Source organism: Salminus brasiliensis, chromosome 9 (assembly GCF_030463535.1).
Source record: "Salminus brasiliensis chromosome 9, fSalBra1.hap2, whole genome shotgun sequence".
Classification (NCBI taxonomy): Eukaryota; Metazoa; Chordata; class Actinopteri; order Characiformes; family Bryconidae; genus Salminus; species Salminus brasiliensis.
In genome coordinates this window covers 25,574,143-25,601,363 of record NC_132886.1, presented here as the reverse complement: position 1 = coordinate 25,601,363, position 27,221 = coordinate 25,574,143, and the positions used below count along the sequence as shown (strand labels likewise).

Below are 27,221 nucleotides of genomic sequence, written 5' to 3'. Positions count from 1 at the left end.
CAAACTCTTGGCAGTACAGCTGCAGCTGGAGGAGTGAAGCCCCTTACTTGAAGAATATCCTGACCCGTCCACATTGTCCCTGATCACTGTAGAGAAGAGTACACTCAGTCAACCAACTGACTTAATCCAAGACAGATGCACTGTAGACCATGTTTTGCTTTTAATTTTAGAACGTCCCGTCGCCCGGGTTTAAAGAACAGCCAGATACCATCTCCTGGCATTGTGAGTGGAACGACACTCCCCAGGACTCAGGCAATATACTTTCTCCTTCATGTCTTGAAGATAATAATAAATAATAGATTAATCGTCACTGGTTATCAGTTAAATTAAAGATTAAGGATAACACTTTTTTATAAAGTGCTTCATAGCTTAACATATACTTCGGCCCTAACTTGTCTTCATTCTACCTCCAGGCCTCCTAGATCCTCTAATCTAGTCTCACCTCTAGGGGCCCGAATCTTATTATCTTATTCTTCGTTTGTTGTTGTCTTTATTTGTTGTGCTGAATTCACATGGTCGAAAGTATCTACCAGTTCTACCAGTGAATTCCTAAACAATAGCTTGCTTGGCTGCCATGGGGCAGTGGTGGCTCGGCGGTTAGAGCACTGGGCTATTGATGACAGGGTTCACTTGATGACATGGTTGTGGGTTTGATGCTCAGCAAGCTGAGCAAGGCCCTTCACCTTCTCTGCTCCCTTGGCACCGCAGCGATGACTGCCCACCACTCCGGCCACGTGTGCTCACTGTCACTGTGTGTGTTTGATCACTGATGTGTGTATGTGGGTGTGTTCACTGCAGGATGGGTTAAAGGCGGAGGCCAAATTCCACACATTCCATTCCATGGTTGTCTTAAAAAAAAAAAAAAAAGAAAGAAAACAGGCAATGGAGGCTATAGTGCTTTTGTCGCCAAACAAAACAGAATAGTGAAAAGGTAAGACTAGCCCTGTCATCTTGCAGAGTTTAAAGACAAGATTGATTGTACTAAAAAAATTATTTTTTGGATGTCTACAATGTTTAAAAAAATAAGAATATTAATAATCCATCACAAATTATAAGTTCAAGTACATTTAATTGTCCAGTGTAAACACAATTCCTATTTTCCTCCAAACTGCAGAGGCCCTGTTCACACAGGCCCTGTTCATTAATGAATGACATCTTGCTTTCTAAACAAACCAAAAAAAGAGAGGTCATCCTCAGTGGGAAAATCTAGGAAGTCTTTCCTCAAACGAAATTTTCTAACCCCCTATATGGACATGTTTGGGAACGTCTGCGCAGACAAGACCCAGGGTGTGTTTGAACGAACCAAGCCATACCACGGGGGTGCTGTGAATGCAAGCGATTTGACTCTAGCAAAATTAACACTAACACTGTGGAAGCAGGTCACAAATATTACATAATAAATGGACGTGTGATTCAGCTGTTTAATATTTTCACATTGATTTCTTTCGTTTCTGTGTGATTTTCTTAACGTGTTTTGTCGGTACACCCCTATGTCCGTACTTGGTCGGGTCTGGACAGCCTGAGCGGAACCCACCATTGAGGTTATGAGGAAGTTTGGGCGGTGGTTGAACTGAGCTGTTCAGGCCGTTTATCCGTCGGGTTTCAGGTGAGATTTTGGGCTTCGTTTCAGCTAAATTGTCGACGTTTCTTTTATTTACTCTCATTTTCGTTTAATCTGTCGCGGAATATGAAGTGTTGAATGCTTTACATTGACCAAAACCCGCATAGTTAGCTACCTCTAGCAACTGAAGCCGGATGTAAGGCTAGCTAGCTAACGTTAGCGGTGTGCTAACAGACAGGTAGCCGCAGCGAGGGCTTTTGCTGAGCGCGGAGATAAATACACTGTTTTTAGAAAGCTGGAGAGTGGTTTATTAGAATAACAGGAACATATTACACATGCAAATGTAATGGGTGGCTTAGCACGAATGCTCATGTGCATTTCACGGCTGCGCGCAGTTGGTCGCAGCTGGTTACGAGCTGTTATCTATGTGTCCGGGCTTTTCCTCACCGCCCGGGTCTGTTATTTTAGCTGCTAACGCGAGTGCAGCTCGATACACTGTGGTATGAAACATAGCAGAAATTTGATTGATTGTCCTATAGAGATTGATCAGTGGACATAGTGCTATCTATAAACGGGGATGTTGTCCAGCCCGCAGTTCTCTTATGTGGGTAGCTTAGTCGATCGAGTCGTATTTGATGTGGGACGGTTCCTCTCTAAAAGAGCTGTCTAAACTTGTTAGCAATGCCAGTGCCAAAATTCACCTCTCATATCTTCATTTGATCTTAAACTTGGGGTATGGTAGCTAGCACTATACATTTTGACCCATTCGTTTAAGCTGGGAAAGAAAATCAACACGATGAAGCATTAAAAAGAGTAAACTCCTCGGTTTAGTAATGGTAGCAGAGATTACTCAGTTTCAGTTATTATTGTTTTATTTTCATCATAGTGTCTTATGTCCTTTTCCAGTGGGTTGATAATCCCTGATCTATGTTGCTTGGCATATTTACAGTATTTTATTTATTTTCTGATTATTTATTTATTTATTTTAATGCAAGACTCTGCCTCATTAACTGGGTTAACTTGTACTGGTAGCTCTATGTATAGCAGTCTCCTGGGTGGAAATATAGGACAGTTTCAGCACAGCTTTCTAGTCACAGTTGACCTGCTAATTGAGTGCCTTATGATTTATGAATGCTCATCATACTGTCTGTAGACTTCAGTGATCACCTTCTCTTACTAAGGAGAGGCTGACTGACATGGCAGATAATTTGGCTGAACACAGACACTGGGCGAATTCCTGCCTGCTGAGTGATTAGCTGCCCTAAACAACCCTAGCAAGCTATTTACTGGTATAATGGTCTGGCATCCGCCCAAGTTGAACTACTGCGTTTCATCAGCCATGAGCATTTTAAGAAAGCCTTAATGCCAACTCATCTGTTGGGTCTTGTATAGGGTGATTGATGATTAGTTATCCTAAGGTAAAAAAGGTAAAAGGCACTTCTAATCTGATTGTTGTACGTTAACTTGGTTATAATGGTATTTTAAAAAGTCTCTGCTCTCATATGAGTCACTCGATCTTGTCTCATTGTGTAAAGTAAATAAATAAATAAAAAACTAAAGACAATGATTATGAACCATTTAGCACATTTCCTTTTATAGAGGAAGCACAGGATGTTTGGCCATCAGCATTACATTGTTAGATTTGTCCTGGACTTGCTTTGCCAGGCATGACTGCTCAAATCCTATTTAGGTAATTACATGATCCACTCTACCTATTTTTAAAATGGCTCTTCATGGCTTTTAGTAGTATGAGCATCAGTGAGATAAACAGCTGCAGAACAAAGTTGTTAAAATTGTGAATTTATTATAATTTTATTATTATTATTAATGCTGTAATGAGGGCTCACCGTGTTGATTCGTACTGCTTACTTTGAAGTACTTTGATTGTCCTTTTAGGAAGAAACACAACAGAGGCAACATGTCAAGCAAACGGGCAAAGGGAAAGACCACCAAGAAGCGCCCTCAGCGCGCAACTTCCAATGTCTTTGCCATGTTTGACCAGTCACAGATCCAGGAGTTTAAGGAGGCCTTTAACATGATTGATCAGAATCGTGATGGATTTGTGGACAAGGAAGATCTGCATGACATGTTGGCGTCTCTGGGTAAGGCTCAACTGAATGCAAGTCTGTGAAGACACTGAGCAACATCATGGGCCTTTTCACTCCAGCATGCAAACTGTATGTGGACACAGTATGATAAAAATGTATGTCTGTAGTGCCATTAACAATAGCTGTTAAATGGCTTACAGGTGAGCTATGCAGAATATTATCTCCCTATTGCTTTGCATTATGCAAATGAACATTGTTACATTCTTGAGAGGTGAAGATGCAAGAGCTGAGAAGCTAAAAAGGATCAATTCAAACCCTTTTACCAAATGTCCCTTATATATTATTTTGTGTATTGTGTTTACTATTAATTGATGAACATACTAGTCAGCTTTTACAGATTTACCTCTTTATATCCTGTTCAGGCAAGAATCCGACAGATGATTATTTGGAGGCGATGATGACTGAAGCTCCTGGGCCCATTAACTTCACAATGTTCCTCACCATGTTTGGAGAGAAGCTGAACGGCACTGACCCAGAGGATGTCATCCGCAACGCCTTTGCCTGCTTTGATGAGGAAGGAACTGGTAAGCCTCTTTAACCTGCAGAATCTCAAGAACAAGTAATTTAGCTGTAGGACTTTGCTGGAGTGATTGTAGATGTTGCGCAAGTCTTTAATTAGTGTGACTTTGGACGAGGTCAGTCTTAGTAGGTTTTTAGCAGACACTATTAAAAGTATGTTTGGGAAAAGCATTGTAATTTAATATTAATATACTTTTTTTAATCTATACTTTTGAGAACATTGAATGGTAATTCCATGTTTGAGTTTGTTTATTAATCAGCTTTACTTGGTACTACATGGGTTTTTGTAAGCTCTGGTATTTCTAACTGTGAAAGTAATCCAGGAAAAGCAGCCGAAACTTCAGTAAAATCAATGTGTTTTTAAAATCCTATTCATTTTCCTCCTGTCATCTCAGGTTTCATTCAGGAAGACTACCTGCGGGAGCTTCTGACCACGATGGGTGACCGATTCACAGACGAGGAGGTGGACGAGCTCTTCAGGGAGGCGCCCATTGACAAAAAGAGCAACTTCAACTATGTGGAGTTCACACGTATCCTCAAACACGGAGCCAAAGACAAGGACGATTAAACCCAGAAAACCTCCACGCATTGTCAACCCATCCTCTTTTAATCCCCCCCATTTCTCCACTAGAGGAGCCTTGTGTAATGCTCTGGAGCCCTTCTGAAACGCTGCCAACGACTCTGCTGTGTGTTTGTGTGTGGTTAAGTTAAAGATATACTCGGTAGGAAAAGCGGACTAGTATTTTCACAGATCACTGAACGTGTCGGGGTAAAGGATGTCTTTTTGTTTGAACTGTATCGTACTGAACAGGTCAAGTGAGGGATCGTGCACGGTTTTGTGCTGCTGGTGGTGTGTGTGTATATGTGTGTGTGGTTGGCTTCAACCCCATTCACTCTGAACTCACATTGGTAATTGGCTAGGTTTTGCCTGGGGTAATGGTGAAGGTTTTTTTTTTTATGCATGATTAATCAAGAGTTATGGATTATGTTTTGATGACGTCTTTTAGATTTCGAACCCCCATCCGGTATATCTTTAATTTGACCCAGCAGACACACATGCACTTACCAGTTTCAGACCTCTAAAAGGTCCAGTTTCTCAGTGCTTTAAAACTGTTCAAATGTGAAGCAGTGGGTGAGATGCTGCAGGCACCTTTGCTGTTATGGTCTGATCTAGCGGTATTTTTACATTTTATAATAAATATGATTTTTTTTTTTTTTTTTTTTGAATAAATTACTCATCCTTGTACAATCTGTTGTGGTCTTTTGTCTAGTGTTTTAATCAAGTTGTTCATTAAGCAGCGTTGAAGTTTGCTGAAGAGGTTTGGACTTAGTTTAGGACTATGTTTAATCCACTGCTGGAAAACCAGCCTTAATTCTAGGTCTTTGTCAAATCTAAATCCAAGCATTTAAACATGCGCTTAACCCAGTACCATTATTTGGAATGGCACAGTAAGATTATATCTAGGTATGTTTGCTCATTCCTGACAGGTACTAACAGGCTGCCGTGAGATCACACACCTACTGCTGTGGTGTAGGAGTATAGTGTATGGACAGGCTAGTAGAGATCGACTGATCTGGGTTTTTTTTTTTCTATAACTGATGCTGATGTTTAGAGGTCAGGGTCTGCTGATCGTTGATATGCTTGAGAGTTCCGCTTTATTTGCGTGCTAAGATGTCACTAATAATACATGGATGCACAACATTTCTGAACTTTATTGAACACTGACGTGAACCAACTTTATAAATAAAAAAATAATGAAACACACATACACACACACATATATATATATATATATATATATATATATACATACATAATAGTGCAACTTTAAAAACTTTATGTATTTTTATATGAAACAAAGTCCACAGTAACCAACTGTGAATAAAAACTTTTTTTTGCACTTGACTTAGCATCATCAAAAATCTTTTTAGTGCAAAAACAATAATTTGCCTTAATAATAAACTCATTTGCATTCGCTGAGTCTTCCTCACTTTACCTATCTTTCACCAATAACACGGGGCTGCCCGCGGACGTGCCTGGCTTTAAATCGGCGCTGCTAACTAAACACGGAAATCGGTCGATGCCGCTAAAATAAAAAATATCGGTCGACCTCTACCAGCTAGCCCTTACATGAAATCCTAGTCATTTAGTGTTCATTATTCACCATAATGACTGACTATAACCTCCCATATACATTTTAGTTTAGTGCTTGGAGTCCTGTACTTTATTATATACCTTATTGATGCCTTACTGAAACGCTGCTTAGTGAACTTAGTGAAGTTCAAGCACTCAGTGAAGCTGATAATGCTGCCTTCAAGTGCACCTCGGAAGTTCCTACTTACACATTTGGTACCCGTATGTACGACGTGACTTGTGTTAAAGTGCATTGGTTGGAAACAGTAAACCTTGGAGGAAATTATGTTTTTTTTAATTTTAGTTATCAGCGCATATCATAATTTCCTCCAAGGTTTACTGACAGTAATTTGTGAATGAGAGCCATTGAACTTTAAAAACAGCACTGAGCCAGGCATCCCTTGAACACTGCATGGCTGCGCTCCAATACGCGACATTGCATTCTAACTAGGTCGCTTAGCTTGTGCGCTGCAGGCCGCTAGCGCATCGTGCTCGTGTACTTGAGGACTAGTGAATTTGTAGGGCATCTAGTTGGGATTTGAATCCTCAGAAATTACTCCCAGTGGCCCAAAAGGAAGGATATTCACGCGTGTTAAGTATACAGGGCCTAGCGAACTACATATTAGAAGGTCTTCCTATAGTTGACTAGCTAGAGTACACAGTACAGAATGCGAGCACGCCAATGGGAACACTGCACATTTCAGTGCGCGCTCCACCCACCGAAGCACAGCTAAACCAATCCGCCCTCAGTTCTCAACAGACATGCGCGGTGTTTACAGAACATGGAGTAGCACGCCGAGTCACTCCAACACAGCAGAAAATCAGTGACTCTGTGTGATCTGGTAAAGTTTGTAGATTATATTCAGTGTGTGTGTGTGTGTGTGTGTGTGTGTGTGTGTGTGTGTGTGTGTGTGGCCAGTGCGCTTTTGTGCTCATCACAGTTGCAGTAGTATGGGCAGCGGACAGCATGGAGCTCAGTGGTACGTTCAAGTTCAGTTACACAAGGGCAGAGGAAATACGTCTGGACAACGTGCTGTTAGGAATACAGCTAGTCCCGTTGGTCTGCGTCATTATTATGACACCTTATATACTTTATAGATACTGGACATCTTTACAGACAGTTTCAGGCGGTGTTTATCTGTGGTAGCTGACGGTGATGTAAAACGTGTGATGTGTGCTTTAATCACATCTGATCTGGTTTGATTAGACATGTTGAGCTGTGGAGCAGAGGGACATATCAAGGAAAAGTGTGTCTTTGTTCCAAACCTTATAGAGGGCATGGTATACGTTTAATCACACCTAACAGGATGAAGATGGGAGCCTGTGTACCGCTTTGCCATCAGCGGCCAGAGTACGAGAGAGCACAACTGCCCATGCTCTCTCCCCTCATTATTCTTAATGTGGGGTTGGCCAGCACAGGTGTCTGTTGTATGGTGAGGTGGAGCTGGGGACCTGGCGCTTTCCTCCAAGCAGGTCGGCTGCCCGGTAATGCAGCTGTCTTCACATGTGTCAGTGGAGACGTGCTAAGTCCTTACCCTCCTATTGTCGGGGGCATTGCTAGTGCAAGCGGTGGGTTAAGTGGCAGTGCAAAATTGCAAGAAAAATAAATAAATAATAAAAAAATAATAAGTAGGAGTATTAATTTGTTTTTCAAATGTCTGAAGTGAAAAAAAAATCCATCTGTCAAAATGTATTAAGATTTATTTTTTATGTCCTCTCCGTTGTTCAGTAGGCTTCAAGTCTCCATAATTAAAACCCAACCAGCTCCTTATGTCTTGCAGTTAGGATTTCTGTGGTCGCTCATCGGTTAGAGCTCCAGGCTATTGGTGACAGGGTTGTGGGTTCGATACCCAGGCTGGGCAAGCTGCCACTGTTGGGCCCTTGAGGAAGGCCCTTTACCCTCTCTGCTCCCTGAGTTGCTGCCCACCGCTCTAGGTGTGTGTGCGCTCACTGCCCCTAGTTCACCTGTGTGTGTGTATGTGTGTGTGTGTGTTAACTACCACAGATGGGTAAAATGCAGAGGACACTTTTTGCTGTACAGTGACAAATATGTGCACCTTTACCTTTTATGTCTGTAATTGTTCTACTTTTTGAAACAATGTCTGCACTTTTTAGACGGCCCCTTGCCACTGTCAGTTTTAAACTGCTGTGTTGAATAGGTGGATATATGTAAATGAGTACTAGTAGGTTGTTGTTTTCTTTTAAAACCATAATTTTTTTCATCTGAGCCATCTCTCCGTTTCCTTCTTGCTGTGTCTCCAGGTAAAGGATGTTATAGCACTCCTTCATGGCTCTGATGGTGCTGCAGAAGCTGCACGTGTTGAGGAATGCCGTGGTTCCCCTTTTCTTCTCGCCATCCATCTGGACCTCCTCGGCTTGCCGCCAGCTGCTTAGCGGCTGTTCTGCTGTCGAACCGGGACGGAGATGGCTATGCATCACAAGTCAGGAGCCTGCGTTTCTTGTGTCTGGATCCGTCCAGCTTTCCCGCTACACCTCCGTGGAGGGACATCACACGTCTTCGCTGCACCGCTTGAGCCCTGAAGAGGATCACGTCTTTAAAGATGGCCTCTCTTCCTGCACTACTTCTGAGCAGGTCTTGCGCCTCGTGCGCTCCTCTTCACAACTTTCGGGTGCTTCTGCTGCCTCTGTTCTCCAACGGCTGGCTGATCTGGAGCAGGACGGAGCTGGGGGCCTTCGGGACCCTGCTGCATTGCTGTCTGATACAGCTTTGGTCGAGCTATGCTTGAAACTGCAAAAAGACTCTGCTGAGCTGGAAGATGAGGTGGTGATACAAGCTCTAGTAGGCTGCACCCGTCTCTACTTGGATCCACAGAGCCGTTTGGTACTCAGGCTGGTGTCTGAGAGCCAGGTGAGGCTGGACAGAGGGTGCCTAAGCATTAGTGCACTGTGTGGGTTAGCAAGTGCTCTTTTTGCACTGAAAGGGCCAGACTGCGTTCTGCTAGCACAGGTCATGGAACAGCTCAAGAATAAAGATTTGTTTGAATTGAATACAGATGAGCTGACAGTTGTCTATGGAATGCTAGCTGCCGGAGTGGCTGAAAGTGGACGCTACCAGAACTTGCTCAATAAAATTAACCGCCAGGCAGTTAGTCTAACCCCAAGGATGGACCCTGGAATGGTTAGTAAAACGCTAGATGTGCTAGTTACTCTCAGACAAGCTCGGGTTTTAAAACTCCTAGAGGCACTCTGCAAACAGGCTGTATGCCACCTCCCGAACTTCACTGATGCAGAATTAGCTGTGGTGCTGTCGGCACTCATGCACTATAAACACCGCGATTCCCTTCTTGTCGAAGCGCTGGAACGCCACGTGCCTAATACAGTCTTTAACGCTGAACCCGAGACGATAACTAGGGTCATGCAATATCTTGGGCATTGCTGTATCATCTCGCCACCGGTCTTCGACGCGGTTGCTGAAAGCTTTGTGTACAGAGCAGATGAGTACAGTACTACGCAAATATCCCATCAGATAGAGGCGCTGGGAGTGGTTGGATATGTGCCTCAGGAGGCGGGGCGATTCTTCCGGAAGGTAGAATCTGTCTTGAATGCCCGGTTTACACAATTTCAACCCGAAAACCTGGTGAAGCTGTTGTACGCCTGCGCCCTGCTGCAGAGATACCCACTCAACTTCGTCTCCAAAGTCTTCAACCCGTTCTTTCTGCAGGAACTTCAAAGTAAGACCCCCAAAGTATACACCGGTTTATGTAAGGGGTGTGGCAAAGCTTCAGGAGCAGCCCAGAGTTCCCATAGAACTGCAGCACTTCATAATTACCAAAATATGTAATAATTATTTATTTCTGCCAGTGTTGATACATAAACATTTGTAAATATGCCTGCCATATGTCTGCCAGTTTACCCACCCGTTCTTAACTCCCGCTAGCACTAACAATGCTCCCAACACTAGGAGACTAGGGTCTTAACACGTCTCCTCCGGCACATGCGAAGCAAGCCACCTCCTCTTTTTGAGTCCTCCAGCTCCAAAGCACCAGCTAACAGGCGCAGAGTGACGAGAGGAGAGAGAGAGGAGGCATCTACCCTCCTGCAGAGAGCACGTATATTGTGTTCTCTCGAATTTCGGCTGCTGATGGCAAAACAGCATGGCTCAGGATTCGTACTCATGACCCTCGGGCCATAGTGGCAGTGCATTATTACCTTCCAATACTGATGTTATACCAGTTTCAATATACATAGCTAACTCTCATATCTAATGGTACCAATTTCTTTAGTCAGATTTGTACAAGCCTTTTTGAGAATATCTAAGGGTGGCCTGAGGGTATGATTACTTCCAGTGTGTATTGAGATGCTTTCTATGCTAACAGTGTAATATCACTCATCTTTGTTTGTTTGTTTTGTTTTACAGAGGAGAATAGTATGATTGATCATGCCGTGCTGGCCCAGCTTACTCAGCTTTACATGGCTGTGAAGCTGGAATGTCCATTTTATAATGTTGGTATTCCCAGTTCCTATATTACTATATTTAAACAAAAGAAATGGAAATTACTGTTAATCGGATGTCTTGTTAACTTAAACATGTGCACAACGGCAGGGTCATTTGCTTTTACCCAAGCTGTGTGTGAAGTCGTTCCAGTTTGCAAAATCTTCATTGGAGACCAGAGTGGAACCCCAACTGTATCACGGCGTGAAGGTTGGCCTGATGAAACTGCTGGGGACTCGAGCTTACTTTGTTTTCAGAGTCGTCACACCGAACTTCTACAACATTGGTAACATAGTACAGACAACACAACAACAATAATAAATAATACAACGTGTACAGACACACCTAAAGCTGCGTTTAAGTACACGCTTTGGGTACTGCATGTACGGCCCACTTTTGGCAGTGTTTGTGAGTTTTAAGGCCAGAATATTTGTTTTTATAGTAATGTTGGTTAGCATACTCTGGTGAGCCAAAACATGATGACCACTCTTTGATGATGCAAATAATGTTGATATTCTTGTAACAGTGGTTCACGTTTGGGATATATAAATTAGAGGATAGGGCTGGGTGATATGGTAAACGTACTATGGCACGATATTTAAAGACTTCTTCGCGATACACAATCACAGAAATCACAACATCAGTAGGGACAGATTCTAATAAACCACTATTTAGATATTCTCCCAGACTGAGTACAGTGAATTGGCCTCTGTTGCCAAAGGAATATTTGCAGGATTTGCAAGCATGTAGCAAACTGGACAGTGTTTTTACAGGCCATAATTTTGCTATAGTTTACTCACTGTAGATATAGTTTACTTGGAGGGCTGATCTCCAGCTAATTTTGGCAAAGGCCCTACTCAAACACCTGATTCACCTCATCAGCTAATTACTTAGTTTAAGTGTGGCAACTATCAGACTTTTCAGGAGACCGGCATTCGGGGACTCGGGGAGTTGTGTACCCCTGCTGTAGATCGAAATACTCAAACCCAGTGTGCTACAATATTAAGCCATACACACATGCCAAACATGTCCTATTGTTCACCAATTTCCTTTTTCAGATGTGGAGATAAAACTAGACGCAGAAGGCTATGTCGTACCTGTCGGTAATGCCAATGTGTCAAAAAGGTAATATGCCTTCATATGTGTTTTGTTAAAAAACAAAATGCAAGAGCTTATTTATCCTCTTTTTAATACTTTTATGTGTTTGTGTGTGTACATTCTTTGTGCTCAGGATTGCTCTGTGCATTGACGGGCCCAATCGCTTTGCTTACAATGCCAGACAGCTTCTGGGGAAGGAAGCGATGAAGCAGCGGCACCTGAAGCTCCTGGGATATGAAGTTGTTCAGGTGAGTGCTCGTGATCTGTGCACCCTCTTGTAGTTTTATGCCTAGATACCCAAGATTGATGCTCAGTAGGTTGCTTGAGTACCTGTTGACCTGTTCTGGATTGATTATGGTAAGGATTCTTTGCATCTTTCCATGCCATTAACCAATATCCCTGCCTGTAACCCATACTGCACCTCTGTATTATCATCTGTATGTATTCTGAAGTCAAATCCGATTCAGAACCGAGATCTTACAAGTTTTAACACCACATAATTCAATTCTTTCACTCTCTCTAGATTCCCTATTATGAGTTTAAAAAGCTGGAGAACAAAGCAGAGATAGTGAAGTACCTGCACAAGAAGATCTTCCGACAGACTGAGCTGGTGATCACTGATTCACCTCACAGACAGACACAAGCAGAGGCAGGCTGTTATGACCATAGACATTTTTGAATGTTAATAATAATAATAATAATAATAATATAAAAAAGGTCAGTGATCTAGTACTGCTGCTGTTCATATGAAGATATAATGTATTTTTTTATACAATATAAACTTGACCCATAAGAGCCCAGACCCAGTTCAATTAATCAAGCATTTCATTAGTGTTTTTTTTGTTTGTTTGTTTGTTTTTCTTCTTATATATAAAGAAGTCATATGACTGCTTCTGTATACAATTTAACATATGTCACAACAATGATTCCATGACTTGGATTTCATCCTTCTAGAAATGGGGACTGAGGGAACTGATTATATGACATTTATTACATAGTTTTAAGTGTCAGATGTGTGTAAGTTGTCTTTAGAAGCAAAAAATTGACTTTTGAAAATGAGCTGTTTTTTTCTCAAGCACTAACCAAGCACACTGGTCTTTTGTAAATGAGGTCACGTGCACACATTCACACACATCTTTTGACGCATCCAGGATGTTGAGTCTGTGATACGTTTGTCACAATGGGCTCTTATGCGTTGACGCAAATGTGTAAATTATTTTTGACATTAAAGGAAAATGGTCTTTTAAAAAACTCCTGTGCCATAATTTATTTAACAGTGATTATTGAGGAAATTATTCAGTGGACTGTGAAGTCTCATTTGTTTTGAATGAACATGATTTGACTGTTCAATATGTTTTATAAACAATTGATTTTACACTTTTTTTTATATTACAATTGATTATAGGGGCAGTGGTGGCTCAGAAGCTGACAGGGTTGGGGGTTTGATACCCTGGCTCAGCATGCTGCCACTGATGGGCCCTTGAGCGAGGCCCTTAACTGTCTCTGCCCCACCTGTGTGTGTGTGTGTGTGTGTGTGTGTTCGTTCACTGCACAGATGGGTTAAAGGCAGAAGGCAAGTTCCATCTGTGGTGAATATGGTTGTCTTGTCTTGTCTGTATATGTCTTGGCTCATTTTACAAAATTGATGCAGCTGATTCGCCTCCTTTTGATCAAATGCTTGATGCGTTTGTACACCCTGTGATCTTCCCAAAAGTTGGGATGCTGTGTAAAATGTAAATAAAACCATAATGCAATGAATTGCAAATGTCATAGACTCGTATTTTATTTACAACAGATCATAGAACTTGCATCAGCCATTTTACCATTTAATGAAAAGGTATTTCCTCATGAACTCATTTAGAACTTGATGGCAGTAATGCATCTCAAAAATGTTGGGACAGGCGCAACAAAAGGCTGGGAAAAGTAAGTGGTACTAATAAAAATAAAAAATTTTTTTTTTAAAAAAAGCTGAAGGAGCAAACGTAACTTACATGACTGGGTATTAAAAAAGCATGTCAGCGAGGTAAAGCCAAGATGGGCAGCCAATATTCACCAATCTGAAAACCTGTGTCTAAAAATTGTGGAATTTTTAGAACAACGTTCCTCAACATAAAATTGAAAAGACTTTGGATATCCCACCAGCAACAGTAATTAATATCATCAAAAGATTCAGAGAATCTGTAGAAATCTCTGCGCCACAAGGGAAAATGCCAGCAGTCAATATTGGATGTCCGTGACCTTCAGGCCCTGATTCTGTACTGGAGGTCACTGCACTTTTCCAGAAATCACTGTCTGTGAACATGCAATCCACAAATGCAAGTTAATGGACTGAATTAAAATGGAAAACTGTTCTGTGGTTCAGATCATTCAAAATTTTTAATTCTTTTTGGAAAACACGGACTCGAGGAGAGAGACCATCCAACTTATCAGTTTACAGTTTAGAAGCCTGCCTCTCTAAGAACAACATATGTTCCCATCAAGACAATATCCTGTTACCAGTGGAAAACATAATGCAAAGAAAAATCTGGCAAAGAAGACCCAGGACTGCTGAGCAACTAGAATCCTACATCTGACAAGAATTGGGACAACATTCCTCTCCCAAAACTCCAGCAATTTGTCTCCTAACTTCCCTCATATTTACAGAATGTTGTTAAAAGAGAGGATGCTACACAGTGGTGGACATGGCCCTGTCCCAACTTCTTTGAGATGCTTTATTGCCATTAAGTTCTAGTTGAGTTCATATTTTAATGAGATGATAAAAACATCTCACTTTCTACATTGGATGTGTGTTCTATGTAATAAAATGCAGATCTGTCAAATCATTGCATTCTGTTTATTTATTTTTTTACATATATTTATTGACCCAGCCTCCCAACTTTTTAAGAATTGAGGTTCATCCCACATTCATGTGGAATAATCTTCTCCCACAACAGCCTCATTTTGTTTTTTAAGGGCTGGGTAAATCGGCAGTCTATATGAGAATCAGTCAGGTCCAAAATGCCACCTTTGAGCTTTAAATCAGGGCGTTATCAGGGTTTAACAAAATATTGCATTAACCAGAGGAATTAAGTCCATATGCCTCCATTTTCACAGGCTCAAAAGTAATTGGAAAAATGATGACGAAGCACTTTATTGGAGTTGATTCCAAGAGCTGAACTTAGCAGGTGTGCTTAAGAATTCTTATTGCTTGGTTCAAAGAGGCGACAATGCAAATAAAGAAGGCCACCATTAGACTGGGAGAAAAAAAAAACATATCAGAGGGACAGCAGAAACAATAAAAGTGTCTAAATCTAAGGTTACCAGATATTCTCTTATATATAATAGATATTTTTGGGACTTTTTGGAAACCAAAAAAAGGCGTCCAGCCAGGAATTCTCTCTGATTTTACGTTCATTGTTAGCTTCTAGCTTCTAATTGTCTTAGGTTCAGTGTAGATTTTTACAGCACTTCAAATACTTTATCTTTCACTTCTTTTTAAGTCTCTTAAAAAGAGACTTAAAAAAAAAGCTTAAACACCAACATATAAATTCAAGGTTTAAGAACAAAACACACAAATCATAAAGTCATAAAGCAAGTGAGTCAAATATTCCAAACCTGATAAATGAGTAGATGTACAAATGTAGTTGTATTTTGTCCCCAGTGTCATCTTTTTTTTTTTTTTTTTTTAAAGACTAAAATATTGTCACCCCAGCTAAATACCCAATTCTTGAAAAGAAGGAATGTGCCAGCGAGCTCAGCAAAACCAAAAGGTCTGGAAAAGCACAGAACACTTCTGAGAGAGCAAGAATATCATAAATAGCAAAAGCCTGTAATCAAAAGACCCAATGAATTACAATACAGAGGGTTTACTTCAAGGTGAACCCTACTATAAACATCTTTAAACAAAAAAAAATCTGCATACTTCTGGAACAAGATCCTAAGGACAGGTGAAACCAAGATGTCCTTGATTTTGGAGAATGAAAGGCACTGTTTTGGCATGAGCATGTATGGCTGCCAATGGATTTGAGTTACTTGTGTTTATTGTGTTTATAAAGTGCCTGCTGCTGAAAGTAGCAGGATGATTTTTTTAAAAAGTGTATAAAGCTATACCAGATGCTTAAATTCAGTCAGTCAAATCGGTGAGTCAGTAAACAGACCTCAGACTAATTGAGCATGTTTTTCACTAACTGAAGACAGAGAGATCCATGAGCTAGCAGCAGCTGAAGACAACTCAAGAGCTCAGGCAGTCTTTTACTGCAAAGGATTTGCATCTAAGAATTAAAAACAGACCTTATATTTAACAGGATAGTTTGTCCAATTACCTTTGCCTGTTAAAATGGAAGGACTAAAATTGCATAATTAAGGGTCCACTTACTCAGTTTATAGCCAATTGTGCCTTAAAACGAAGAAAAACTAAGGAGATACATATTTTTGCAGCAAGGCCCTGTAACCATGTTGTCAAATATAGAATAATTTATTTGTTGGTAGTTGGCAACACAGTGTTGCGGTACAAAGTCAACCAGGTAGATCCTTTAGAAAACAAAATAAAGAAATTGTTCACCTGGTCAAAATGAAATCAAAATTAACAATCATAACTACAGAGCTTAACAGTTCCTGATGATTATTGGTAGATACATTCCTTACAAAGCAGAAAGAGATAATAATCTGGGATTAGATCAAGACCAAGAAACTGGCTGTGCTTACAGGTATTTATCTTTTCCCCAGAGCATTTAAGGTAGGTGATCCTGTTTCATAATAAGGTACAAGTGTAAATGCAAAATGTCCCAGCTGTTGTTTTTTGTATAGCAGATGCTATGAGGCATGTGTGTGTGCTGTCAAAATTCTCTCTTCTTATGTGGCTGGAATCTGAGGAAGGCCAAATTCATCCACCAGCACTCCGTCCTGTGTAAGAAAACAAAACCATGCTGTTAATTAGTTGGCTAATAAGAGGTGAAGAAGAGAAGAAGAGGATAAGAGACCAAAAAGAAAACTGAAAAAATCCAGAAAAAGCAACACAGTGATGTTCTAGTATTGCTGTTACTGATGCCTGTCTTTACCCGATTAGTGTTCTTCTCTCCTGGCACTCCTTCCGGTATAGATGGAGCAGTGGATGCCTCATCTAGGTAAGAGGTGTCTTCGTCCAGAAGGAGCTCATCGCCAAGTGCATCCAATTCTAACAAACACAGACCCCGTCATTCTTAGTTCAAACTATATTTAAATTTGTAAATTGTGATAGCATAAGTTCTGAAATGCAAGCATACACGGACATACGCGGACAATTACTACTACCAATAATAGCACTGTTAGCGATGAGCCATGTACAGGTTGACGTTCAGCATCCTGTACCTTTTATGTTGTACTAACCTGCTTCCAGGTCGTCCTCGTCGATGTCTGGTGTTCCGTAGCTGCGGCTCAGAGCCTCCTGGATCTCACTTGCATCCTCCATCATGTCCTCCAGCTGGTCTTGCAGATCCTACAATGCACACAACCTGTCTTGCATTAGCTTTACTTTCTGCAAGCCCAGTACGTTATTTATAAAGGCTTTTCCTAATACATGCACTACATGAGATCACACATTCTCACATTTCTATTCTTGAATGATACATCAGTACATGGTAAAAGACTAAAAATGTCAAAAAAAACCCCCAAAAAAAACCCTATTATGGCAAAAGTTTAGCATTTACCTCAATCTGATCTATCTTCACATTCTTGTACGCCTTCTTCATTTCTTTGGCTCCAATCTTCATTGCATCCACCTGTCAAACACAAGACCTTTATGTGAGCACAGTGCTTTGGTGTAAATAAATATGTTACAGCCATTTGACAGTTAATGGGCTATAACACAATGCATAACATTATATATAACATATATGCAAAACATTATATAAAACATTATACTTGTTTCTTTAAAGCTAGTACAGCATGTTACAGCATCACATAACTGTTTTCTCATGTTGGGTTAACTGTTCACTCTATACAGATTACAGCAATGCATTAGATGGAAGCACTGTATCATTTCCCTACTGAATACTGAATGAGTACTGTTTGTACTAACTGTACTGTTATTCTTATTATTAAGAGATGAAAATGTAGCCCCTTACAGTTGTTTTAGTATCTTTAAGGGTCTGAATGGTGTAGTTGGCTTGCTCCATGTTAAAGGACTGTTGCATCAGTTGATCTCGCTGCCCTTCATACCTGCAGATACAAACGTATCAGCAATAAACACATGCCTTTACAGTATTTCTATTCTATTCTATATAAGATTTCATAAACTGCTATCCACTGCAATCATTCGCCTTTTAACTGGAGGAGAATGGCATGCACTGCATACATAGCACAGCTGACCATTTAAGCAATAAGGCTCCCAGTGCTAGCAATGTGTGTTTTCAGTGAATCATTCAGGGTACTCACATTCTCTTCTGTTTAAGAACTCGCATGGCTTTCTGCTTCACCATATTCTGAAAGAAATGACACGAAAACAGATCATCAGTACTGCTAGGACTGTTACTCAGGAATGATCTAGGAAAATGATGATCATTAAGGATTTCCCACACTCTAGAATCCACGATGGAAATGCACATCTTCATTTTAGGGCCTTAAAGAAGTTCATACAAGCTGGCATGTAGACAAGTACATGATAACTTAAGCTATGTGGACTCATTGAGCAATAACACCATGTTTTCTGTTGGACTGTGCTTTACCTTTGATGGTCCGTCCCTCATTTTTTTCATCTGCTCTTTGTATTTCACCAGCTCTGCATCAAGTCTGGATATTTTCTTATCAATGGACTCAGCTCGCGAATCAACCTAGAGAAAGATAGAGAGGGGGCAGAAGTTTAAACAGGGCCTATACACAGCAATGACACGGCAAATGAAACGTCGTAGTGTATCCGTAGCGTATGCTCAGAACGTGTGTGACCGGTTTAGTCACACGCCCTGTCTCCCTGTCGAGCCACCTTCACACACACTGCCACCATTTAAGACTGACAACTGACCAATGGCTGAGACAGTGTCTGTGCTTTACAACTATATTTACATTGTTTTTGTGTGTTTCTCAAACCTTGTGGTCCATTAGACAGTTCCACAGTCTTGCTCTAACCTAGTGTGTTGGGATCTGGGATCCTAAATGTGGAATGGGACTGGGTTGAGTAAAGGGGGGGGGGGGGGGGTCACCAGCAGGTCAACAATGTCAACTCTTGAAAAACTTTATACAACTTGTACAAACTTGTAAACTATTTGTTCAGGCTTGTTAGGATCTTAAAGGGGTTGGAAATGAAGGTTTCCACATTGTTTACTGCTCAGTCATTTCACGAGATCACTGTTAATGTAAAGGATGAGCCATTTTGTACTGCTTTGAATTCAAATGTATAATTTTCTAAGGCAAACCAGACTGTATAGCATGAAATCAGAGCTCTGTATAATCAAGGCATTGTAATATTAAATACTGATCACCGAACTGAACTGGCAAAGAGTGTCTACACCAGTTCAAGCCACTGACGTGATACTGGTTAGCTAGCTACAGAAATGTCATCCCTTAACTGCTTTCTTCTCCATTCCCAAAGTAAATATTCGTCTTTGGTGAGTCAGCTCACTCTCTTTATTAAGCAATATAGTGCCACAGCAACAAGTTCAGTTTGTCAAATCTCTTGATCAGACTGGTCAGTAATATCACGTCAATGCTAACCGGCTAAAAAACAAAGCCAGTCTGTTTACTAGATAGCTAGTTAGCTAGCTAAGCAAGCTAACGTTACACTACTAGACACGTGAGGTAGCTATTATTAACACAGATATCTAACAATAGCCTTAAAACAGTTAGCTAGGTTTTAATAAAGTTAGCTAGGACGATAAAAGCCATGTTGACAGTCCCCCGCTGGCCGAGTCTATTGTGTGGGACAGCGAGCATGACTCGATCAGTCAGATTTTCTTTGTTTCTTAGGCTAGACAGCTCTGTAAAAGTTCACAAAACCGCCACTTACAGTTCCTATACAGTCCGTGAGGTTGGGTGGTGGAGCTTTGGGTTTTCCTCTGCCGAAAATGCGGTTCATTTTGAGACTGTTTTACTTCAAAACAACAGAAACTGCAGCAGAGCCACTACATAAAACTCCCGGAAGCAGCCTCACCCTGACGTCACGCCTTCATCACATGTTACAGTGAGTCACACAGACAGCCCTCCTGTCTCCTCTTTTCTCTCCTCTCCTCTCCTCTCCTGTCCTGTCCTATCTCCTCTCCTCTACTTTCTCCTCTCCTCTCCTGTCTCCTCTTTTCTCTCCTCCCCTCTACTTTCTCCTCTCCTTTTTTCCCCTCCCCTCTCCTGTCCTCCCCTCTCCTGTCTCATCTCATCTCCTCTTCTTTCTCCTCTCCTCTCCTGTCTCATCTCCTTTCTCCTCTCCTCTCCTGTCTCCACTCCGCCCCTCTCCTCTCCTCTCCTGTCTCATCTCCTTTCTCCTCTCCTCTTCTTTCTCCTCTCCTCTCCTGTCCTGTCTCCACTCCGCCCCTCCTCTCTCCTCTTTTTTCTCCACTCCTCCCCTCTCCTGTCTGTCTCCTCTCCTTTCCTCACTCATCCCCCTCTCCTCTCCGGTTTCCTCTCCTCTCCTGTCTCCTCTCCTCTCATTTCTCCACTCCTCCCCTCTCCTCTCGTCTCCTGTCTCCACTCCTCCCCTCTCTTGTCTCCACTCCTCCCCTCTCCTGTCTCCTCTCTTCTTCTTTCTTCACTCCACTTCTCCCCTCTCCTGTCTCCTCTCCTCTCCTGTCTCCTCTCCCCTTCTTTCTTCACTCCACTTCTCCCCTCTCCTGTCTCCTCTCCTCTCCTGTCTCCTCTCCTCTTCTTTCTTCACTCCACTTCTCCCCTCTCCTCTCCTGTCTCCTCTCCTCTCCTGTCTCCTCTCCTCTTCTTTCTTCACTCCTCCCCTCTCCTCTCCTCTCCTCTCCTGTCTCCTCTCCTCTTCTTTCTTCACTCCTCCCCTCTCCTCTCCTGTCTCCTCTCCTCTTCTTTCTTCACTCCTCCCCTCTCCTCTCCTCTCCTCTCCTGTCTCCTCTCCTCTTCTTTCTTCACTCCTCCCCTCTCCTCTCCTCTCCTCTCCTGTCTCCTCTCCTCTTCTTTCTTTACTCCTCCCCTCTCCTCTCCTGTCTCCTCTCCTCTGTATTCACTGAGGTCTGTCCATTCTCCTCCTGTGCAGATATGTGTATTATCACAGCTATTTGGAATATGCTATAAATATATTATTATTGAATAGTGTGTATTAGCTGTAGTAAGTCATAACCTTTTGTCATTTATGTACAAATGTGCATTTTAAATGTAAGTGCATATTTAGTGTGCTGTTAATTATTTTGTATACTTCTGAACACGAGAATGCTGAATAAAGTGGCATTACCTCGCAGCTCTAGAAACAGCAGAGCAACCTTTCTGCCTCTGAGGTACCTAAATATTATTGACAGCAGGTAAATATGCTTTTGTATAGTATTAGTATTTAGACTTGTAGTAGGCCAGTGATACTTATTCATAAAAACTAATTAAAAAAAGTAATTTTTAACAACTAGCTATAAAGTTGTGGATGTGTCTAACCCTCACTGCATCATCAATGTTATTCCATTTACTTTATGCCATTGGTTTTAATCTTGTAGCTGATCAGCAGAAATAACCTGTAAAATGTAACCTTTGTTCTGAGATTATTCTTTGACTAAGTAATAACGACTTCAACATAAGAGGTTAACAGTAGTTTTACAATTAATAATCTTTCATTGAATCATTATTTTAACCATATTTTTACCTTTAAAGGTAAAGGTGCATGTATTTGTCACTGTACAGCGAAATGCTTCCTCCGCATTTAACCCATCTGTGGTAGTGAACACACACACAAGTGAACTAGGGGAAGCCAACTCCAGCGCCCGGGGAGCAGAGAGGGTAAAGGGCCTTGCTCAAGAGCCCAACAGTGGCAGCTTTCCGAGCCTGGGAATCGACGCTGAGCCACCACTGAAAAACATAAAAAGGAGGGCTAAGAGGAAAACATTGGACTATTCTAAAGTGGCCTACTATGATCTAAGGCCTTCTAAATCGCCTTCACCACTTCTTCATCAGTGTGCTTTAGCTATGTTAGTATGCTAGGGCTAGCACCTGTTTTCTCTCTCAGTTGACTGACACTTCTACATATCTGCTTCAAATGGACAATCTCACAGTGTACGTTCTTGCTTGGCTACCTACACAAATGCACATACAGTGCTTTTAGGTAATGTTAGCAATGACAGTGTTTTGTTACCTTGCAAAAGTATTCCTGGATTCCCCTGGATTTTGACCTATTTTGTTACATTGTTACACAAACATGTACATGTATTGCAATGGCCAAGTCAAAGTCCAGACCTTTCCAGCTGAGAATCTGTGGTCAGTCTTGAAGATTGCTGTTCACCAGTATAAACCATCTAACTTGATGGAGCTGGAGCAGCTTGCAAAACGTGGCTTTACAAAGTACTGACTTTAGGGGGATAATTAATTATACACACTGTGCAAAACAAATCAAATGTTCAAAATAGGCATGTTCTGTAAATGAAATGATGCAAACCCAAATAATCAATTTTAATTTAAATAAAATGTTTATTTACACATAAACACATTTACCTCCATAAATACAGCTCCCTGTGTCTCTCTCTCTTATTCTCCATTACTGCAGTGTCCTCTTTCCCTCCCCTATAACCGCAGCTCTCTGTTTCTCTCTCTCCATCACTGCATGTTTCTGTCTCTCTTTCCCTCTATCACTGCAGCTTCCTGTCTCTCTTTCCCTCCATCACTGCAGCTTCCTGTCTCTCTTTCAAGCACTGCATCTTCCTGTCTCTCTCTCTCTCTCTCCATCAATGAATCTTCCTGTCTCTCTCTCCATCACTGCAGCTTCATGTCTCTCTCTCTCTTTCTCTCCATCACTGCAGCTTCATGTCTCTCTCTCTCTTTCTCTCCATCACTGCAGCTTCATGTCTCTCTCTCTCTTTCTCTCCATCACTGCAGCTTCATGTCTCTCTCTCTCTTTCTCTTCATCACCGCAGCTTCCTGTCTCTCTCTTTCTCTCCATCACTGCATCTTCCTGTCTCTCTCTCTCTCCAGCACTGCAGCTTCCTGTCTCTCTTTCAAGCACTGCATCTTCCTGTCTCTTTCTCTCTCTCCATCAATGAATCTTCCTGTCTCTTTCTCTCTCTCTCCATCACTGCAGCTTCATGTCTCTCTCTCTCTTTCTCTCCATCACTGCAGCTTCATGTCTCTCTCTCTCTTTCTCTCCATCACTGCAGCTTCATGTCTCTCTCTCTCTTTCTCTCCATCACTGCAGCTTCATGTCTCTCTCTCTCTTTCTCTCCATCACTGCAGCTTCCTGTCTCTCTCTTTCTCTTCATCACCACAGCTTCCTGTCTCTCTCTTTCTCTCCATCACTGCAGCTTCCTATCTCTCTCTCTCCAGCACTGCATGTTTCTGTCTCTCCATCACCGCAGCTTCCTGTCTCTCTTTCTCTCCATCACTGCATGTTTCTGTCTCTCTCTCTCTCTCCATCACTGAATCTTCCTGTCTTTCTCTTTCTCTCCATTACTGTACCTTCCTGTCTTTCTGTCTCTCTCTCTCCATCACTGCATCTTCCTGTCTCTCTCTCTCTCCAACACTGCATGTTTCTGTCTCTCTCTCTCCATAACCGAAGCTTCCTGTCTCTCTCTCTCTCTCTCTCTCTCTCTCCATCAATGAATCTTCCTGTCTCTTTCTCTCTCTCTCCATCACTGCAGCTTCATGTCTCTCTCTCTTTCTCTCCATCACTGCAGCTTCATGTCTCTCTCTCTCTTTCTCTCCATCACTGCAGCTTCCTGTTTCTCTCTCTCTCCATCACTGAATCTTCCTGTCTCTCTCTCTATCTCCATCACTGAATCTTCCTGTCTTTCTCTTTCTCTCCATTACTGTAGCTTTCTGTCTCTCTCTCCTCTCCATCACTGAATCTTCCTGTCTCTTTCTCTCTCTCTCCATTATTGCAGCTTCCTGTCTCTTTCTCTCTTTCTGCATCACTGTAGCTTCCTGTCTCTTTCTCTCTCCATCACTGCATCTTCCTGTCTCTCTTTCTCCATCACTGCATCTTCCTGTCTCTCTCTCTCTCTCATCACTGAATCTTCCTGTCTCTTTCTCTCTCTCTCTCCATCACTGCAGCTTCCTGTCTCTCTCTCTCTCTCTCCATCACTGCATCTTCCTGTCTCTCTTTCTCTCCATCACCACAGCTTCCTGTCTCTCTCTCATCACTGCATCTTCCTGTCACTCTCTCTCTCCATCACTGAATCTTCCTGTCTCTTTCTCTCTCTCTCTCTCCATCACTGCAGCTTGCTGTCTCTCTCTCTCTCTTTCTCCATCACCGCAGCTTCCTGTCTCTCTCTCTCTATCACTGCATTTTCCTGTCTCTCTTTCTCTCCATCACCGCAGCTTCCTGTCTCTCTCTCTCTCCATCACTGCATCTTCCTGTCTCTCTCTCTCTCCATCACCGCAGCTTCCTGTCTCTCTTTCTCTCCATCACTGCATCTTCCTGTCTCTCTGTCTCTCCATCACTGCATCTTTCTGTCTCTCTTTCTCTCCATCACCGCAGCTTCCTGTCTCTCTCCCCAGCACTGCATCTTCCTGTCTCTCTCTCTCCATCACTGCATATTCCTGTCTCTCTTTCCCTCCATCACTGCATGTTTCTGTCTGTCTCTCCATCACTGAAGCTTCCTGTCTCTCTTTCTCTCCATTACTGTAGCTTCCTGTCTTTCTCTCTCCATTACTGCGGCTTCCTGTCTCTCTCTTTCTCTCCAGCACTGCAGCTTCCTGTCTCTCTCCTTTTCTCTCCATCACTGCCCCATTCCTCACCCCATTTCCCCATTTCCCCATTCCTCTTCCTCTCCCCCTATCACTTCAGCTTCCCCTCTCTCTCTCTCTCTCTCTCTCTCTCTCATTGTTTGTGTCTCAGATTTCACAGCTGTTTAGCAGATCATCAAGTTCCTTATCAAACTGCTCATAAGGATCCAGCTGCTTAATTTTTTTGCTCTTACTGATGATGTTCAGACTGTCGGTTTTAGGCGTCTGTTTCAGCAGAGGTTTTAGCTTCTCACTGGGCCATGGAGTCACTAGAGGATGACTGAACGTCACCCTTCTTGATTTCAGCTGTTCTTTCTTTTTCTCTGCCTCTCTCTTCACCAGCTGAACATCTTTAGCCTCAGTGTCTTTCTTTTCTACCTCTGAAGCCACCTCTGCTGTGCCTGTGTTCTCTACTTCAGCCTCCATCTCTCTCGCAGTCACTTCAATTTCCAGTCTCTCTCTCTCCACCTCCTGCTCTCTCAGCCTCCTCATCTCTTCACTTCTCTTCTCCCTTTTCTCTTTCTTCTGCTCTTCCTGCCTCCTCTTCAGCTTCCTCATCTTTTGTTCATCTTTCCTCAGTCTGGCCAGTCTCCTCTCCTCCTCTTCCTCCTCCTGACCCTGAGCTTCAGTTTTAATCTCCTCTAGACTCTCACACTCTTTCTCTACGTTCTCCGGCCACTGGACCGCCTTTGTTGCAACTGCCACATTGTCTCTCCTCAGCTCCTCCTGCTCCTTCTTCTTTCTCTCCTCCTCCTCTGTCTCAAGCTTCCTCATCTGTTTCCTCATCTCTCTCTGTAGCATCATCTTCTCTCTTTCCACAGCCTTCCTCTCCTCCCTAATCTTTATCTTCTCTTCTTTAATGTTCCTCCACTCCTCCTCCATGACCACCTTCATCTCGTGCTCCCGTTTCTTGTTTCTTATCTTTCTCTCTGTGATCTTTCTGTCTTCCTCCAGCATCTTTTTCTGTCTCTCCCTCAGCTGTTCGATTTCAGCAAAGGCCTTCCTTCTCTCCTCTTCAGTTCTCACTCGCACCAAGTTCTTATCCTTCCTAGCCTCCAGTATCTTTTCCTCCATCTCTCTCCAGCTCTCCAGCTCTCTCTGTTTTCGCTCTCTGGTACACCTCATTTGCTCAAGCTGATCCAAAGCAACTGTCTTCCATTGCTTGGTGAGGTCAATGAGGAAATTTCTTTCCTGTACCACCAGCTGTTCCTGCTGCTCCCTCAGCTCTTCTTTCCCTCTCTCTAACTCTCTCTTTTCTGCCTCGGCTCTCTGTCTCTCTATCTCAGCCCTGTTCTGTTCCTCCAGCAGGGTCTGGTACTTCTCATTTTTCTTTTCCAGCTGCCTCAGCTTCTCCAGAGTTTCCTCCATGGTCACCTCCAGAGCTCGCACTCTCTTTCTCTCTAGCTCTCTCTTCTCTGCCTCAGCTCTCTGCCTCTCTATCTCAGCCCTTTTCTGTTCCTCCAGAAGGCTCTGGTACCCCTCATTCTGCTTCTCCAGCAGCCTCAGCCTTTCCACAACTTCCTTCATGGTCACCTCCAGAGCTGTCACCTTCTTCCTCACTTCCTCCTCCCTCCTTCCTAATCCCTCCATCCCTTTCTCTTCTGCCTTTCTCCGTTCCACCTTGAACTGCTCCATCTTGTGGCGCAGCTCCCGACTCATGAGAACCTGGATGTTCTCCATGCGCTCTTCCAGCCAAATCCTCTCCCGGAGGAGCTTCCCCTGCAGGTAATCTCTCCACTCCTCTCCCCGCATCGTTGAGGTCCGTCCGCTAGACTGCAGGTCATCAGACTGGAGCAGTCAGAGAAGGCGTGGCCTTTTATAGGCGCCACTGTAATGGAGCGATGACGTCACAATGAGCGGCGTTCTAAACAGGATGATTGACAGCCTGTGCTCATTAAACTGAGAGCGCGAGAGCCGCCCGTGAGCGAGTGGGTGAGCAAGAGAGAGAGAGAGAGAGACTGATTTTTTTTGTTTTTATTTTTTATTTTTTGCACGTTGGCGATAAAACAACGTCATAAAAGTCTGATTAACCATTTTTATTAAAAAAAAAATAATAATAAAAAAACGAGCCAGTATATACACATAATTATTATATACTACATTAAATATATAAAGACAAACGTGCAGTTTGAAGGTCGGCAAAGCAAACAACAGGCTCCCTCATTTAGCAGTATCATCTCATGAAAAGTGAACAGAACAGAGCAAAAATAACGACAGTATGCAGCCGCAAAACCAAATGATGGCCATATTTGACCGATTTGCACAATTCAGCAAGTTTGTTGGATCCGGTCAACCAGATCTCACAACAAATGATTATATTTAAAACAACAGAGCATTTAAAGCACGCGCTCAGCCAGTGCACACTCCACACCAGCCCAAATGCTCGACCTAAGGGTGACTGTAGGAGCATGTTCTGAGCACCAAACAAGCTGCAGATGGACTAAACCGTTTTATATTATTTATATATAAATATATCTATATATCTATAAATATATCTTTACATAGAAAGAGACTGAACAGCCAGATGAGACAGTT

The 27,221-nt window shown here is 42.4% G+C and overlaps 3 protein-coding genes across 4 annotated transcripts; 2 read left to right on the top strand and 1 right to left on the bottom strand.

Moving 5' to 3' along the window:
• Positions 1–1,522: 1,522 nt before the first annotated feature.
• Positions 1,523–5,437, top strand: myl12.1 (myosin, light chain 12, genome duplicate 1). Its single transcript, XM_072688016.1, has 4 exons — positions 1,523–1,606; positions 3,458–3,663; positions 4,032–4,193; positions 4,584–5,437. The coding sequence occupies exons 2-4, from the start codon at positions 3,480–3,482 to the stop codon at positions 4,754–4,756; spliced, it is 519 nt and encodes a 172-aa protein (XP_072544117.1). The 5' UTR covers positions 1,523–1,606; positions 3,458–3,479; the 3' UTR covers positions 4,757–5,437.
• A 1,632-nt stretch (positions 5,438–7,069) lies between these two features.
• fastkd3 (FAST kinase domains 3) lies at positions 7,070–13,124 on the top strand. Of its 2 annotated transcripts, none has more exons than XM_072688014.1 (7): positions 7,070–7,164; positions 8,585–10,014; positions 10,701–10,786; positions 10,887–11,061; positions 11,834–11,900; positions 12,055–12,121; positions 12,397–13,124. In XM_072688014.1, exons 2-7 carry the CDS (start codon positions 8,610–8,612, stop codon positions 12,550–12,552), a joined length of 1,956 nt encoding a protein of 651 aa, XP_072544115.1. In that variant the 5' UTR covers positions 7,070–7,164; positions 8,585–8,609; the 3' UTR covers positions 12,553–13,124. The 2 variants fall into 2 exon arrangements, with proteins under 2 accessions (XP_072544115.1, XP_072544114.1); XM_072688013.1 differs by having other exon boundaries at positions 12,007–12,121.
• Positions 13,125–14,975: 1,851 nt separating this feature from the next.
• chmp5b (charged multivesicular body protein 5b) lies at positions 14,976–19,972 on the bottom strand. Its single transcript, XM_072688015.1, has 8 exons — positions 19,828–19,972; positions 18,554–18,658; positions 18,264–18,310; positions 17,954–18,047; positions 17,537–17,608; positions 17,217–17,325; positions 16,910–17,025; positions 14,976–16,754 (listed from the first exon to the last, which is right to left on the bottom strand). Exons 1-8 carry the CDS (start codon positions 19,894–19,896, stop codon positions 16,704–16,706), a joined length of 663 nt encoding a protein of 220 aa, XP_072544116.1. The 5' UTR covers positions 19,897–19,972; the 3' UTR covers positions 14,976–16,703.
• Positions 19,973–27,221: the final 7,249 nt, after the last annotated feature.